The sequence below is a fragment of the Octopus sinensis genome, linkage group LG5, assembly GCF_006345805.1.
Source record: "Octopus sinensis linkage group LG5, ASM634580v1, whole genome shotgun sequence".
Lineage (NCBI taxonomy): Eukaryota > Metazoa > Mollusca > Cephalopoda > Octopoda > Octopodidae > Octopus > Octopus sinensis.
In genome coordinates this window covers 44,636,413-44,653,481 of record NC_043001.1, presented here as the reverse complement: position 1 = coordinate 44,653,481, position 17,069 = coordinate 44,636,413, and the positions used below count along the sequence as shown (strand labels likewise).

The 17,069-nt window shown below is 38.5% G+C and overlaps 1 protein-coding gene across 5 annotated transcripts in view; it reads right to left on the bottom strand.

Moving 5' to 3' along the window:
- Positions 1–17,069, bottom strand: part of LOC115212076 (plexin-A4-like) — a 129,326-nt gene that overhangs the window by 48,586 nt on the left and 63,671 nt on the right. For 2 of the 5 annotated variants that reach the window (XM_036503370.1, XM_029780885.2), the window contains exon 2: positions 948–2,040. In XM_036503370.1, the coding sequence (XP_036359263.1) occupies positions 948–2,012 (1,065 nt within the window). In that variant the 5' untranslated portion in view covers positions 2,013–2,040. Of the gene's footprint in view, positions 1–947; positions 2,041–3,384; positions 3,395–17,069 lie in introns of those variants that run through there. The other 3 variants (XM_036503371.1, XM_029780884.2, XM_036503373.1) reach the window with 3 other exon arrangements.

Genomic DNA, 17,069 nt, shown 5'->3' with positions numbered 1-17,069 from the left:
CATATGGGTTGCTAGCTGCCACTGATAATCTACAATATGGTTAAATCACACGATACCGTAGTGCCATCCACTGGTGTACTGATGAAATTTCATCAACTAATAATAGAACTTCTATGCTTTTTAGCATGATTTTTCGGGATGTTTACCACAGTCTAAGATGTTATAAACAACACATCCAGGTTAGTTGAGATGTACTAAGTAATGTATGTATATATATACTTGAGATGACTTGTCAAATCAAGTGAAATCATAGATGTGGCAGGTGCTGGGGACATGTAAAAGGCATCCACTACACTCTTGGAGTGGTTGGCATTAGGAAGGGCATCATGATGTAGAAACTAAGCCAAATGTAGATGGGAACCTAGTGCAGCACTCCAACTTACCAGTTCCAATCAAGCATGGAAAGTGGATGCTAAATGATGATGATGATATATCAACTTCATCATCATTGTTTAACGTTTGCTTTCCATGCTAGCATGGGTTGGACGATTTGACTGAAGACTGGTGAACCAGATGGCTGCACCAGGCTCCAATCTGATCTGGCAGAGTTTCTAGAGCTGGATGCCCTTCCTAATGCTAACCACTCTGAAAATGTAGTGGGTGATTTTACGTGCCACTGGCGCGAGGGCCAGTCAGGCGGTACTGGCAACGACCACGCTCAAATGGTGTTTTTTATGTGCCATTGCACAGGAGCCAGTCCAGCGGCACTGGCAACAACTTCGCTCAAATGCTTTTTCACGTGCCAGGAAGGCAACGCTGGTAACGATCATGCTCGAATGGTGCTTTTTATGTGCCACCGGTGATATATATAAAGACTATTTTTAGGGGTGAAGAAATATTGTCAGAAAAGAGGAGAAAGACACAGCAAGTGAGAGGTAGCAACAGAATGAACCATCTATAAAACTAGTAAAAAGTAAAAACAAATAAAAAAGAAAAAAAGAACTTACTCGCTTCTCACAAGGTTTTGAATGTTGTAAATAATGAAGTCCTGTTTCTCCAATACCATTATGACATTCTCTGATGTTTTCTTCAAATTTCGTAATCACATCTTGCATATCATAAATACAGACTGCACTATAAGGTAAAGGTGCATCTGACTGTACCTTGCCCATGGCAAATGCAACATACAACTTCCCACCACTTTCTTTTGATAAGTAACCAGCTTGGGCAAGATTGTACAACTTACTGCCACGACGACACTCCAAACGAACTTCTACATAAGACTCGAACTTCTTGTCCTTCTGACAGATCCGAGCTAGTTTTGTGACGTGGGGGGAGTTTTGGTCTTTTGCGCGTGGCTGGGTTGTAATGAAGTAAACAAAACCTCCATGTGAGAATGCATGAACTGGGTTCACGAAATGCTGTGTTCGGTACTTGGGTAGGACAGTAACCTTGCTGCTTCCAGATGCATCTCTGTATGTAAACTCTAGAGTTTGCAGGTTTCGACTGCTGATAGAGGGCACGAGGTCACGGTAGCGCTTGTTTCCATGGTTACTGTAGCGTGAAGCGACATAAAGAGCATCACCATTTGGCCCTGGTGCGGTGAGGAATACAGTTGAGCTGTCTTCATGATTTGATACAATAGGTTTTGGCATTTGTTCATCAACAGCAGTAACATTACTCAGCTTCCGGACATGACAGGCACCATGGAACAAGGACAGACAGACGATAATTGAGTCACGACTGTAATCAAATACTAACCCCTGATTGTGGCTGTTTGTACTTTTCTTTTGTTCTTTGCAAGGTAAAAGTGGAGGTGGGCATTTGGGGTTGTCATCGGCAGGGCCTGTGATGACATTTTCCATCAGTTTCAAATCAGCAGATAATTTAAATAAATTATTAACAGCACCAACGTAAAGCTCTCCTGTTTCATTATGCATGATCATTCGCTCAAGTGGGTGCTCAAAAGGGTCACGGAACGTCCTTTCTATTACCATGGCATCAAGTACAGTTCCAAGACAGACAAGGGTCATCCAGCAACAGAGAACAGCTTCTCTGTTGATAAGGGACATTTTCAAATAATGTTAAAGTTCAGTCTGAAAAGAGAAAAAAAAAAGCACCATATAAGTAAAGTATATACTGATATTATTCATCACTAAATGCGTGATCATTGTCATTATCATTAATACCAGCATGCATACATTAAATAAACAAACATACATGGAGGTGAGGTGGAAAGAGAAAGTGAAACTAGAGTATTTGTTCCATATCTATGACATATCTAAATACAGATATGTTTTGTTGCATATGTGTATATGTACACACACACACACTCACAGGCATAGTTGTATGGTTGAGGAGTTTGCAATCATATGGTTTCAGGTTTATTCTCACTGTGCAGCACCTTGGATAAGTGTTGCCTATTGCAACTATAGGCCAATTAAAGCCTTGTGAGTTAATTACACAGACAGAGACTGAGCAGAAGCTCATAGTGTTTGTGTATGCATGTGTATGAGTTTCTATCTCACTATTTGGCAACTGGTGTTAGTTTGTTTGCATCTCCACAGTGTAACTGTTGAACAAAAATATGCACCAGACTTCAAAAATAAGTACAAGGAGTGATTTGATTACATAAACCAGTCAAAGTATTGCTCCAGCATGGCTGCAGTCCAGTAGCTGAAACAAGTAAAAGCATGAAAATAATTTTGTTTTCCAGTCACATGCTTTCTGGTTTTAGCTCCACTGTGCAGCATCTTGGGTAAAATTTGTCCATAGCAGCATTGGGTCAATCAAAGCTTTGAGTAGATTTGATGGACAGAAACTGAAAAAGAAGTGTATGCTTGTACATGTGTGTGTGTGCATGTGTGCGTGTGTGTGTGTGTGTTTGCATACATGAGTGTTTATCTTCAAGCAGTATTACTGTCGGCAGATCCCCTGTTACTAAATTGTCTACTAGCTTCACACCTTTGGAGAAGTATGCAATAAAAGATTCTTTACTTGAAAAAAAAAACAGTTAAAGGTTAACATCAGGAGGGGTGTCCAACTGTAAAACAATACCTCAATGACATATTAGTCTAACCCAAGCTAGCATGGCAGAAATCAGATGCCTCTACTCTCCTGAATCTATACATCTCTACACACTCCAAGGAACTACATGTAACCCACAGCACCTCACACACCCATACCTCTCTCTATGTCTCTCCCTATACAGATATCCTCCTACACATGCACACCACCCTACCTCATCCTCCCTTCCAAACTCCACCCCATAGAACCACATACCATTTGGTTTTTAACCCCTTTCTCCTTTTTTCCCTCCTACCACCTTTTCTTAATTTTTGATTTTTTCCTGATGAAGGACTAGCATCTGAAACGTCAAGGCTTTTTCTCTTCCTTTTAAGCATTCAACTTTGTTAAAGCTTGATCTTCACATGTTGTCTTCGGTTTTTTTTTTGTGTTAATTGCTAAACGTATAAAAGGTTTGAAAAACAATATCAAAACATATAGTAATTGATGCTAAAATGTAGAATGATGTATATAGAGGAAATGTAAAATGAATTAGTGATCACCCTGTAGTTACAAATTGTTTCATGTTACAAAAATATTTCATCAGACCATGTTTATTCAACCATGATATGAAAATCCTATCTTGTCAATCATCTGCAGATTGGAACAAGAAACCTGTACTAATGTTCTGTAAAGTTTTCAGCTTCCAATGGTTCTGGATTCAGTCCCACTGCATGACACCTTGGGTAAGTGTCTTCTACAGCCTCAGGCTGACCAAAGCCTTGTGAGTGGATTTGGTAGATGGAAACTGAAAGAGCCAGTCATACACATACATACATATATGTGTGTGTGTGTGTGTGTGTCTTTGTGCCTGAGTTTGTCCCCCACTATTGCTTGACAACTGATGTTAATCCTAACCCTAATCAATAACTTAGCAGCTCGGCAAAAGAGACCAACAGAATAAGTACTAGGCTTACAAAGAATAAGTCCTGGAGTTGATTTCTTTGACTAAGAAAAAAAATCTTTATGGGTAAATGACAGAAACAAGTAAAAGAATAAAAAAAATAAAAGCACAATGTATTTTTTTATACACAAAAGATAAAAACACACTCAATGTGATTCTTGATACACACACACACAAAAAAAGACTTGATGGTCACTTCTGGTATACTTTTGATCATAGGTTTGCTGGGTCAGCACTGACTGATATTTTAAGAATACAATCATTTTTCAGGGAAGCTACAGTTTATCTACATCTTGAACAGAGGAGGAGGAGGAGGAGAGGAAATACAAACCCGCAACACATACACATTCCGCACACATAGAAGTACAAGCTTTTAACACATACATATTCATAAAACCAAATAGAAGGCATCTACACATATACGTACATACAAAGAAACAAGGACAGAACACATTGCAGAAAAATGGTTTCTTTATATATCAAAAGGAAGACAACAACAATAACAACAGATACAAAATCAGCTGCTCTGTTTCTAGAACATCCAAAACAGGAAATTATGTATTGCGGATGATGATGGTAGTGGTGGTGGTGATGATGATGGTGGTGGTGGTGGTGGTGGTGATGATGATGATGATAGTGATAACGGAGATAGTAGTTGTGCTGATGATGATGACAATAACAATGGCGAAGGCAATGATAATAAAGAGAATGATGATGAAATTAACGATGGTTGTTGATGGTAATGGCAATGGTTATGAAGGCAAAAATAATGACTGATATGAAGGCAAAAATAATGACTGATATGAAGGCAAAAATAATGACTGAGTGAACTTATGGACCAAAGGCATTCTAGCAATAGCCACCCTGTCATTTTTTTTTTTACATCAAGAGACTACATTGGCCAATGTCCTTCTTTATTTAAGATAGAAGAATGTGGTTTTGAGGGTGATTTGGCTGCTAATCTTAGCAGGTCAAGTGACCATGCCGAGGATTCTTTGCTGATAGGAGTGGTGGTGGAGGTGGTGATCGTAGTGTAATAGTTGTGTTGATCATGATATTGATATTAGAAATTGATGACGATGCTGATGGGAGTGATGAGGCACTGTCACAGTTGGTATTTCTATGATTGGAACTAGCTATCGTAAACATCATCACTTTTTGTTTATCACTGAGTAGTAGTAGTAGTGGTGGTGGTGGTGGTGGCAGAGGCAGAAGTAGTAGTAGTAGTAGTAGTAGCAGCAGTAGCTGCTGCTACTGTGGTAGTGCTACACATGTTCTTTCTGTACTCAATGACCAGCAATAAGATGCATTACATTCATCAGATTCTAACTTTGTATCAATACACACACACACACACACACACAGACACTGCAATTCATACATTCTTATTGCAGCTTCTGTTTAAACAGATGTTGTTGCTGGTGCTGTTGGTCTTTTTGTTTGGTTTTGTTACATGTTTAAAAAAAAGGCAAAAACAAAATGCATGCAGAGTGAGAGGGCCATAAATACAAAGAACAAATAAAAAGAAAAAGAAAGAAAATCTAACATATGCACTTAATGTGGTGCAGACATCAAATAGTAGAATTTATAAGCATGTATATATTATATATCCACAACAAGGCACATGGCTCAGTGGTTAGAGTGTCGGGCTCACAATCATGAAGTAGTACGTTTGATTACTGAACTGGGTTGTGAGTTGTGTTCTTGAGCAAGACACTTTATTTCATGTTGCTCCAGTTCACTCAGCTGTAGAAATGAGTTGTGATGTCACTGGTGCCAAGCTGTATCGGCCTTTGCTTTTCCCTTGGACAACAAAGCTGGTATGGAGAGGGGAGGCTGGTATGCATGGGTGACTGATGGTCTTCCATAAACAACCTTGCCCAGATTTGTACCTAGGAGGGTAAAATTCTAGGAGCAATCCCATGGTCATTCATGATCAGAAGGGGTCTTTACTCCTTTTTTTTCATAAACACAACAAAGAGTAGTTCTTGTTGCAGGATGACAGCTTATGTGCCTCAGTGACCCTGAGAGCAATGCCAGTAGAGTGAAAGCTCTTAGTAGGGCCTCCCATGCTGGACAGGTCAAAGGTTAGAGGCTAGACTAATATGGATCACTTGTACCCAAAAGTAAAACGGGTTTGCATAAACCAATGACCCTACATAGATAAAAGTCAAGTTACAGAAGCATTGATGACAATTCAAAACCAATGAGATCTGGGAGATGGAGCCCTTCTCCTAGGGACACAAACATATAATAGCATTGAGGCAGAGGTTAAAAAGTAGGGATCTAACTGGAAAAGAACAGAAAAAAACAGCCCAGGGTTGAGAACAATGGAGTGAAGTCATCAACAAATTATTATTAATAATAATAATAATAATAATAATAATAATGGTTTCAAATTTTGGCACAAGGCCAGCAATTTCAGGGAGGGGATAAGTCTTATATTGACTCCAGTGTTCAACTGGTACTTATTTTATCAACCCTGAAAGGATGAAAGTCAAAGTTGACCTCGGTGGATTTGAACTCTGATTTGAACACGAAGATGGACGAAATGCTGCTAAGCACTTCACCTAGAATGATAACAATTCTGCCAATTTGCCACCTTATAAAATAATGATGATGATGATCATCATCATCATCAACTCTCCCGTTGAAGATGCTGTATGAGTATTCAGCTACTGCTGAATGACCTTCACAAATGATTTGTTTATCGTGATCAAACCAAATGTGTGTACTGCACATGAGCTCACTCTCTCCATCAAATCAACATTGTCTGAACAGGTGTACAGTGTACCATGCGTCAGGTGTCGGAGTGTCACAGAGCAACATGAGATGAAGTGTTTTACTTAAGAACACAATGCACCACCTGGTCTAGGAATTGAAACCCCAATCTGGTGATCACGAGTGCAACACCTTAACCACTAAGCAATAATAATAATAATAATAATAATAATAATAATAATAATAATAATAATGATAATGATAATAATAATAATAATAATAAAAAAAAAAATGAACGAACTATTGAGTTTGGTTTAATGGCCTACCAATGTATACTATGAGTTTCTTTGCCCTAGGAGTCGGGAAGACACTCGGCAAGAAATGGAAGCAAATTTGAAAGAAGAAAAAAAAAAGTAATAATAATAATAATAATAATAATAATAATAATAATAATAATAATGCCCTGATGCAGTACCAGGCAGTGGCTCTCATGGCTTCTGATCTTAACTGATTGGAAGTGTTATCATGTACATTGTTTTGTCTTGGTATAAAAGATGGGCTACAGCAAATATTCTGCTCAATACCACAGATTTGCTTGTCAGTTGTTTGACCGTAACCAGTTGAGCATGTCCCTTAGTGGCTGACAATATGTGCATCTCTGATCACGAGCAGAAGTAGTGGGGGAGCATCATAGCCATGTGTTGAGAGGGATTCTTGGGGTTTGAATAATTCACCTCTGGAAACATGGGTGGTTCTTTCAACATCCTTAAACAACCCTTATTCAGGGACCTTTTGAGCAGGATGGGCTACTCAACCTGAAGAAAATTCTAACTGGGCCCCACCTGCAAGGTCATGTGCTGTTTTTTTTTTTTATATGAGATCACCATGTTGCGCACATATGGTTGTGATGCATGTGCCTGGTGTCCCCTTATCAGACGGGTAGTCATGATGGGTATATTGGGCTTCGTATATTTTACCCCAGTATCACTTTGATGGCATGAACTGCTCTCTCACTCAATAATAATAATAAACAACATCCATCTATGAATTTATTGCTGTGAAAACAACATCCATCCATGAATTTATTTATTTATTAATTTTTAAATACATATTTTGTCTGTGAATTTGCGCGTGTAATCTGGGAATGCATACAATGAGCTTCTCTGCCCTAGGTGTATGGAAAACACTCGGTGAGAAACAGAAGAAAATTTGGAGAAAGAAGAAAAAAACATAATAATAATAATAATAATAATAATAATAATAATAATAAAAATAATAATCATAATCCCAGGATCATAAAGAAAGAAGATGAAAAACCAAAAAGTACAATCCTTTAAAATTTGAAATTGCAAGAATTTGGAGTATGAAACTGTAAAGATTGTGCCCTGTAATAATTGATGTATTGGGAACTGTAAGCAAAGATATAGACAAATAGTTGAAGGAGATTGGAATAGAATGTCCTGTAGAGCTTCTACAGAAAGTTTGCCTCTTAGGGACAGGAAATATTATCAGGAGCATACTAAGCACTTGAAAGACTATTGAAAGCTAGTGGAAGCTTAAGGTTACAGGTAGCAACTTGGTATGCACATAAATCCTACTGGGAATAAGATAGAACTTGAGTCAAATCAATAATAATGATGATGATAATAATAATAATAATGGTTTCAAATTTTAGCACAAGGCCAGCAATGTCAGGGTAGGGGCTAAGTCAATTATATCAGCTCCAGTATTCAACTGGTACTTTTTTTTATTGACCCTGAAAGGATGAAAGGTAAAGTCAATCTTGGCAGAATTTGAGTTCAGAACATAAAGATGGACTGCCCAGTCTGCTAACAATTCTGCCAGCTCGCCACCTGATAATAATAATAATAATAATAATAATAAACTTTTCTATTATAGGCACAAGGCCTGAAATTTGGGAGAGAGGGACAGTCAATTATATTGACCCCACTACTCAACTGGTATTTATTTTATCAAGTCAACCCCGACAGCATTTGAACTCAGAGCATTTCACCCGGCATGCTAATGATTCTGCCAGCTCACTGCCTTAATAATAATAAGGATAATAATAACAATAACAGTAATCACTGGCTCTCATAGCTTCTATTCTTAACTGATTAGAAGTGTTATCATGTACATGTTTTGTCTTGGTATAAAAGATGGGCTACAGTAAATATTCTGTTCACTACCACATATTTGCTTGTCAGTTGTTTGACCAAAGTGTTATCATGCACATATTTTGTTTTGGTATAAAAGAAGGGCTACAGCACATATTCTGCTCAATATCACAGATTTGCTTGTCAGTTGTTTGACTGTAACCTGTTGAGCATGTCCCTTAGTGGCTGGTGACGTGTGCATCTCTGATCACGAGCAGAAGTAGTGAGGCAGCATCATAGCCACGTGTTGAGAGGAATTCTTTGAGGTTTGAATAATTCACCTCTGGAAACATGGGTGTTTCATTCAACATCCTTAAACAACTCTAATTCAGGGACCTTTTGAGCAGGATGGAATACTTGACCGGAAGAAAACTCTGAGCCCCACCTGCAAGGTCATGCACTGTTTATCTCGATATGAAATCACCATGTCGTGCACATATGGCTGTGATGCAAGCGCCTGGTGTACCTTTACCAGGTAGTCATGATGGGTATATTTGGCTTTGTATATTTTACCCCAGTGTCACTTTGTTGGCATGCACTGCTTTCTCACTCAATAATAATATATTATAAGTACATATCTATTTGAGATGATCAAAGTCTTGCGACTGGATTTGGTAGAAGGAAACTGAAGAAGTCCATCATATGTGTGTGTGTGTGTGTTTATCTTGCATTGTCTTCACATGCAATGAAATGATAAATAAATGTCACCATCAGAGAAACAGTATTCTTTGCTTCCAATCTTCATTGAAAACATGTCCAGCTATGGGGAAATATTACCTTGCTTCCAAGCAACAAATGAAAGTTGGCAACAGGAAGAAAATCTGCCTCAGCTAATTCTATCTGACCCTGATCCATGTAAATATGGCGAAGTGGACACTAAAGCAACAACCATGGTAATGATATAAAGATATACATACACACTAACATTCATAAATGTGTGCACCTCAAACACAAACCATCATCACTACCACTAATAGCACTATTGCCCAAAGTGTTGAGAAGAGATGGTTTATATAATAATAGCTTTCTTACCTCTAAGACATTGATGGAAATAGTGGTGGTAGTGTTGGATGGGGATGACTGAATTTGGAAAGATTTTGCTAAAATATATATTTTTGCTAATATATAGGCGCAGGAGTGGCTGTGTGGTAAGTAGCTTGCTAACCAATCACATGGTTCCGGGTTCAGTCCCACTGCATGGCATCTAGGGCAAGTGTCTTCTGCTATTGCCCCGAGCCGACCAATGCCTTGTGAGTGGATTTGGTAGACAGAAACTGAAAGAAGCCTATCGTATATATCTATATATATATATGTGTGTGTATGTGTTTGTGTGTCTGTGTTTGTCCCCCTAAGCATTGCTTGACAACCGATACTGGTGTGTTTATGTCCCCGTCACTTAGCGGTTCAGCAAAAAGAGACCGATAGAATAAGTACTGGGCTTACAAAGAATAAGTCCCGGGGTCGATTTGCTTGACTAAAGGCGGTGCTCCAGCATGGCCGCAGTCAAATGACTGAAACAAGTAAAAAAAATATATATATATATATATATATATGTATATATAAATATATATATATATGTATATATAAATATATATATATATATATATATATATATATATAAAAGCTAGGTCTGTGTATATGTGTGCATGTTTGGACAAAAGGTGAGTTCTTGATTGTCAAAGGGTTTGTGAGGTATCATTAATTGGTTGGTAGGTGTGTCTCCTTAGTGGAGGTGCCGATGATGGATGATAGATGAATGGTGGTGGTGCATGCTTGTAATGTTGACAAGGCATCACAGCTGAAGTAACAAAGATTATTAAAACTACAGTAGGGAGGAAGGGAGATGTGTGGGTGTATATACAGTTATAAATTGTATACATGTATGTATGTTAATACATATCTACATATGCCTTAAATGCACAAGATTATGTGTGTGTGTGTGTGTGTGTGCATGTGTGTGTACGGCTTGTACTATAATTCTATATATGTATTTATTACACAGGTGTATACACTCATTATGCCTATATACTATGTATCGCCCTCCCTATATTCTAGTACACACAACCATACACACACATACACACAAATATGTATATATTGTATGTGACTATTTAAGTATACATATACCTGAGTTTTTGTGTGTGTGTGGTGTGTGTTCTAATTTCTCTCTAATGACAAAGCAAGAGAACCCGAGAGAGTAAAGTGATAGAAAGAAAGAGAAAGAGAGAGAAACAGCTGAGTAACTTTATACTCAGACAGAATGATTGACGATGGAGAACTGAGGGGAAGATGATGGAGGAGTAACTGAGAGAAGCCAGGGAGGGGCAGTAAATATGATAGGACAGGAGGGGGAACCCATAGCAATATTGTAGTAGTAGTAAAGAGGTAGCCCTCCTCTATGACTTAGTTCACCTATCACCCTACCCACACTACCACTATCTCCCAAACCTCTACTATCATTACCTCTTTGCCCCTGAGTAGTGGGGGGGAGTAGAGATGGTAGACAGTGTTGCGTAACCTCCACCACCCTGTAACCATAGCATCCATCTGCCTCTCCCCACTCCCGCATTATCACAAGCGCGGGGGGGGGGGGTACTCACTGCATCATCTTTCCTCTTCCAGACTTACCCTTCCTCCTCCTCCATGGGCTGGGAAAGTTAAGTGAGTAGTGCTGATGGTACTGCTATGGGGCTGGAAGTGATGTTTAGTTAAGTCTACTCCTTATCAACCTACTCCACCCTTATCATCTTTCTGTAAGATTCCTGAGAGGATTAAGTTAAAACTTGATTCTTAAAAATAGATTAAGTGTTTCAAATATATATATATATATATATATATATATATATATATATATATACATACATACATATATATGTAATGAATAAGGGAAATGATAAATGGAGTTTGCAAGAATCTTTATTCAACACAATGATTGTTTTGACCCATCTTGCATCTGTCCCTTGCGGGTGGGAATCTCTACAGCTGATTGTGTAGCATCCATTGGGTGTCATATTTTAAATAAGATACTTCACTAAATATAATCACTTTTGCTTGGCATGTTGTTGGCTATGATCTAAAACTGTGGATGACACCAGGTAGCCTAAACAGTGAAACTGCTTTCCTCAGCATATTACTCTACATATACCCAAGGTCCAAATAGTTACTGATATATATATACATAGGCACATATATATATAAATATATATATACATACATAGACATATCACCGTGATCACCATGACCGACCAGGCTATCAGATGTTGCTACACATCGCTGGTCACAATGTGCTTTGTATTGTTTTAGCCTTCAAGTGGCGCCACCCCGCTGGCTAAGCGAGCAGGCCAACAGAAGAAAGAGTGAGAGAAAGTTGTGGCGAAAGAGTACAGCAGGGATCGCCACCATCCCCTGCCGGAGCCTTGTGGAGCTTTAGGTGTTTTCGCTCAATAAACACTCACAACGCCCGGTCTGGGAATCGAAACCGCGATCCTACAACCGTGAGTCCACTGCCCTAACCACTGGGCCATTGCGCTTCCACACACACACACACACACACATACATACATACATACATACATATATATATATATATATATATATATATATATATATATATATATATATATATATATATATATATATACACGCAAATACATGAATACATACATATAGATATATATACCTGTACACTGATTTCTAAAAGCAGATGTGCATTATTGTTGCAATTGTCATTGTATACCTCATGTCCATCCTGATCCAATGACTCGTTATTATGTAGATTGTTATTGTTGTAGTAGTAAAACCCACAAGTTGAGCGGACCTATGTGTAAGAACATTCAAGCCATGATCATCCTGTAGTTTTTAGGGGTATCTAGGTATGTAAGACTATATTATCAAGTCCTTCTTTTATGATGGTTGGATATCGGGGGAGATTTGGTTGCTATTTCTAGTAGGCCTAGCAACCATGTAGAGTAGGGGTTCTCAACCATTTTTTTTTATCTATGGATCCCTTTGATTACTATTTTATTCTGGTGGACCCTATAGCCATTTGATGTTTATAAACAAGTTTTATAGAAACTCCTTTTTTTCACACATTAACTTGTGTAGGTTGAACTATGTAAAATGTTAGAGAAAGGAACCTAGTTACTTCTTGCAATACACACGAATACATAACTCTTAAGTAAAATTTTTCAGGGGCCCTTAAAATACTATTGTTGATCTCCAATTCACTATTTTGTTACGTGGACCCCACCCCACAAAATCTTATATGGACACCGGTTGAGGACCATTGGTGTAGACTGTTGTTGTTGTAGTTGTATAACCCCCAATTTATTCCTGATTAAGTAGAGCTGTGAGTAAGAATATTCAAACCATGGTCATCTTGTAGTTTTTAGGGTTAAGTCTACATTATCATGTCCTTTTTTTTTTATAGTGGTAGGATATTGGGGGAAATTTAGTTGCTATTTCTAGCAAGTCTAGCAACCATGTAGAGACTCCCTTGTATTGTCAGTCGTTTAAATTACAAGGTGTAAACAACAGATTTGTTATTCCTTCACCGATGCGAGGAGAACATTGTGTACAGTCATGCAATGGTCATTTGTACAGAGTGCAGCGGAGAAGTCTGAGCATTTTTTGTCTATACCAGTGGCTGTTGTGTTGTCCGATGTCAAACAATCTAGCATTCATATGATCAAAGATGTTGCAGCCATGACCATCTCATCTTTTATTCAGACATTATGCATTCAGGAAACACCTTTTTTTTAACAATGGTAAGGCGTTGATTTAAGTAAGATTTAACTGTAGTTTCTAGCAGTTCAGTCAATGTGTTGATGTCCATTACTCTCTCGTTGGCTCATATGCATGATGTGTGTTGACATAAATTACAAACAAGCCCCTTTGTTGCAGAAAAAAAAAGAACTAACAACAAAGAGTGCCCTCACTTCCTGTCGAAACATTACACTTCACTGCATTTCAACAGTAAATCTCATCTACATATGCCTTTTCTGTTTATATATCTAATCTCATGCACCCCCACCAACTCACTCTATTTCATTATATCTCTCTTGTTCTGTCTGATATCTTTTTCTGTACATCTACACAATTACACACACACACCTTTCTTCTCTCACCCTTTCTCTCTTCGGTTCATTTTGCGTCCATCAATATGATACATAATCTGGCTCATTTTTGTAAACAAGGATAGTCACCAGCATTGGTTGGTTTGCTAGTAATAGGCTGCTATTAGTCATGAATCAATTTGGGGAAACATAAACAAGGAGTGTATGTTAGTGTGCCTCCGGTGAGATGAAGTAGGGGTAAAAAGAGAAGTGTTGGGGAAAGTTGTATATTATATGTATATATCATCATCATCATCACCATCATTTAATGTCTGTTGTCCATCTGGCATGGGTTAGATGGTTTGACTGGGCTGGCACGTTGGAAGGCTGTGCTAGGCTCCAGTCTGATTTGGCATAGTTTTCTAGAGCTGGATGCCCTTCCTAACACCAACCACTCCTAGGGTGTAATAGGTGCTTTTACGTACCACCAGCACGGGTGCCATTTGCATGACACCAGGGTCTGACACAACTGTGATTTTGCTCAGCTTAATGGGTTTTCTTCTCAAGCACGACACAATGCCAAAGGTCATGGTTATTGCCTCCATGAGGTCCAACACTTGAAAGGAATTCACCCACTTTGCTTCTATGAGGCCCAACACTTGAAAGGAACTCAGCCACTTTGCCTGTCTATAAACACACACAAGTACTTAAGTTTTTAAGATAGCTTGTGCATATGTCAGTGTATTCATTTATTAAATTAATGACTTGACTCTTACAGGACTAATTCCGTTTCCTTCTCTTTTGGAATTCATCTGCGTGTCAATAATTGAATACTTTAACAAATGATAATACACCCAAACTACTTTATGTAATACCTTGTCTTAAACTGTCTTTAAATGATGATGATGTTCCCATTTTAAATGAGACGTTCATCATCATTTTAATGCCCACCTTTTCATACTTGCATGGGTTGGATGGAATTTGCTGAGGTAGGTTTTCTACAGGTTTTCAATGGCCAACCTTTACCTGCCTCCAAGTAAGGTAAGACTGATTTCAAATTTTGACACAAGGTCAGCAATTTTTGGAGAGGTACGAGTCAATTAAATCAACCCCAGTACTCAACTGGTACTTATTCTACTGACCCTGAAAGGATGAAAAGCAAAGTTGACTTTGGTGGAATTTGAAAATGGATGAAATGCTGCTAAGTGTTTAGTCCGGGGTGCTAATGATTTTGCCAGCTCACTGCCTTTGGGTAAGATAATATGACTCCTTTCTGAACAACTTTTAACGGAAAATTGGAGAAGAAGGATACTGCTTACATAATGGTGGCACTTGTTTACAACTGTTGTACAATGCCAAAAAGATACTACCACACATATATATGGATGTATGTATGTACGTATGTATGCATGCATATATGTGCATATACATGCCAGTATAAGATGAATCATCTTTCTGTGGTGAAAGATAGCATGTGCTGAGAAACTTTGAGGAGAGAATGTTGTGAATTATCAGCTCTGAATGACTTGCTGAAGGTACACCACAAGAGCTCTTGTAATGAGGTTGAACACATAACCACGAGGTTTGTAGTCTAGCAAGTACTTTAATGTTAGTCATTATGACTCAGATTCAAATATAATAGCCATAATAATGGTTTCTTCCATAGGTGAAGGCATGTGGCCTAGTGGTTAGGATATTTGACTCAAGATTGTAAGGTCATGAGTTCAAATCCTTGCAGTGCATTGTGTCCTTCAGCAAGATACTTTACTTTGTCCCAGTTCACTCAGCTAGCAAAAATGAGTAGTACCTTCATTTCAAAGGGCCAGCCTTGTCAAATTCTGTGTCATGCTGAATCTTCCAAAGAACTATGTTAAGAGTATGCTTGTCTGTGGAATGCTCAGCCACTTGCACTTTAACTTCACAAGCAGACTGTTCCATTGATGGGATCAACTGGAACCCTTGTCATTATAAGTGACAGTCTCAGTTTTTTTCCGTAGGCACGAGGTCAATGATAATGGCAAGCCCCTTAACCCCTTGGTAGTCATTGGGGTGCTGCAGCCATGCAGTGTATCTAGGGTGGGAAAGCTTGGCAGAGTTCATCCCTCTCCAGGCTAAACTCATTTCTACAGCTGAGTGAACTGGAGCGACGTGAAGTAAAGTGCTTTGCTCAAGAACACAACAGATCACCCGGTACAGGGATAGAAACCACAATCTTATGGTTGTGAATCCAACACCTTAACCACTAAGTGACATGCCTCCACAGAGATGAATGGGGTATAATCAATTATATTAATATTAATATTTGATTAGTATTTATTTTTTCAGTCCCGAAGGATAAAAGTAAAGCTAACTTCAGTAGGATTTGAATTCAGAACATAAATGAATATAACTAAATACTGTGAGGCATTTCATCCTGTGCCCAACTGACTCTACAATTACTATAAAAGTAATGGTTTCTCTATTTCTTACAGAGTTAAGTCTACAACCCTGTAAAGTGAAAAGAAATTTAACAACAATTTAATGTTTTGAATGGATATACTACTATCTGTCATAGATAATAAGACTGTCATCCCTTTCGATGACACAATAAACTAGTATATCTTTTACTTGTTTCAGTCATTAGACTGTGGCCATACTGGGGCACCACCTTGAAGAATTTTAGTTGAATGAATTGATCCTAGTACTTTTTTTAAAGCCTGGTATTTATTCTGTTGGACTCTTTTGAAGAACTACTAAGTTATGGGGGAGTAAACACACCAACCTCTGTTATCAAGGGCAAACACATAAAAAGCACCCATTACACTCTTGGAGTGGTTGGCATTAGGAAGGGCATTCAGCTGTAAAAGCCATGCCAAATCAAACTGGTACTTGGTGCAGCTTTCCAGCTCACCAGTTCCAGTCAAGCCATCCAACCCATGCCAGCATGGAAAACAGATGCTAAGTGATGGTGGGCTTCTTTCAGTTTCCGTCTAACAAAGCCACTTACAAGGTTTTGGTTTGCTTGTGGCTATAGTAGAAGACACTTGTCGAAAGTGCCATGCAGCGTGGCTGAGCTTGGAACCATGTGGTTGGAAAGCAAACTTCATGACATGACTAACATTCTTATACTGCTGGTCACATCTGCCTGCGTGGCTGAGAAGTTTATTGCATACTGTACCATAGGAATTTCCCCCTGATAATTACAATAAGGTTACAAGTGTCTACAGAATTCTCAGCCACTTTCTTACC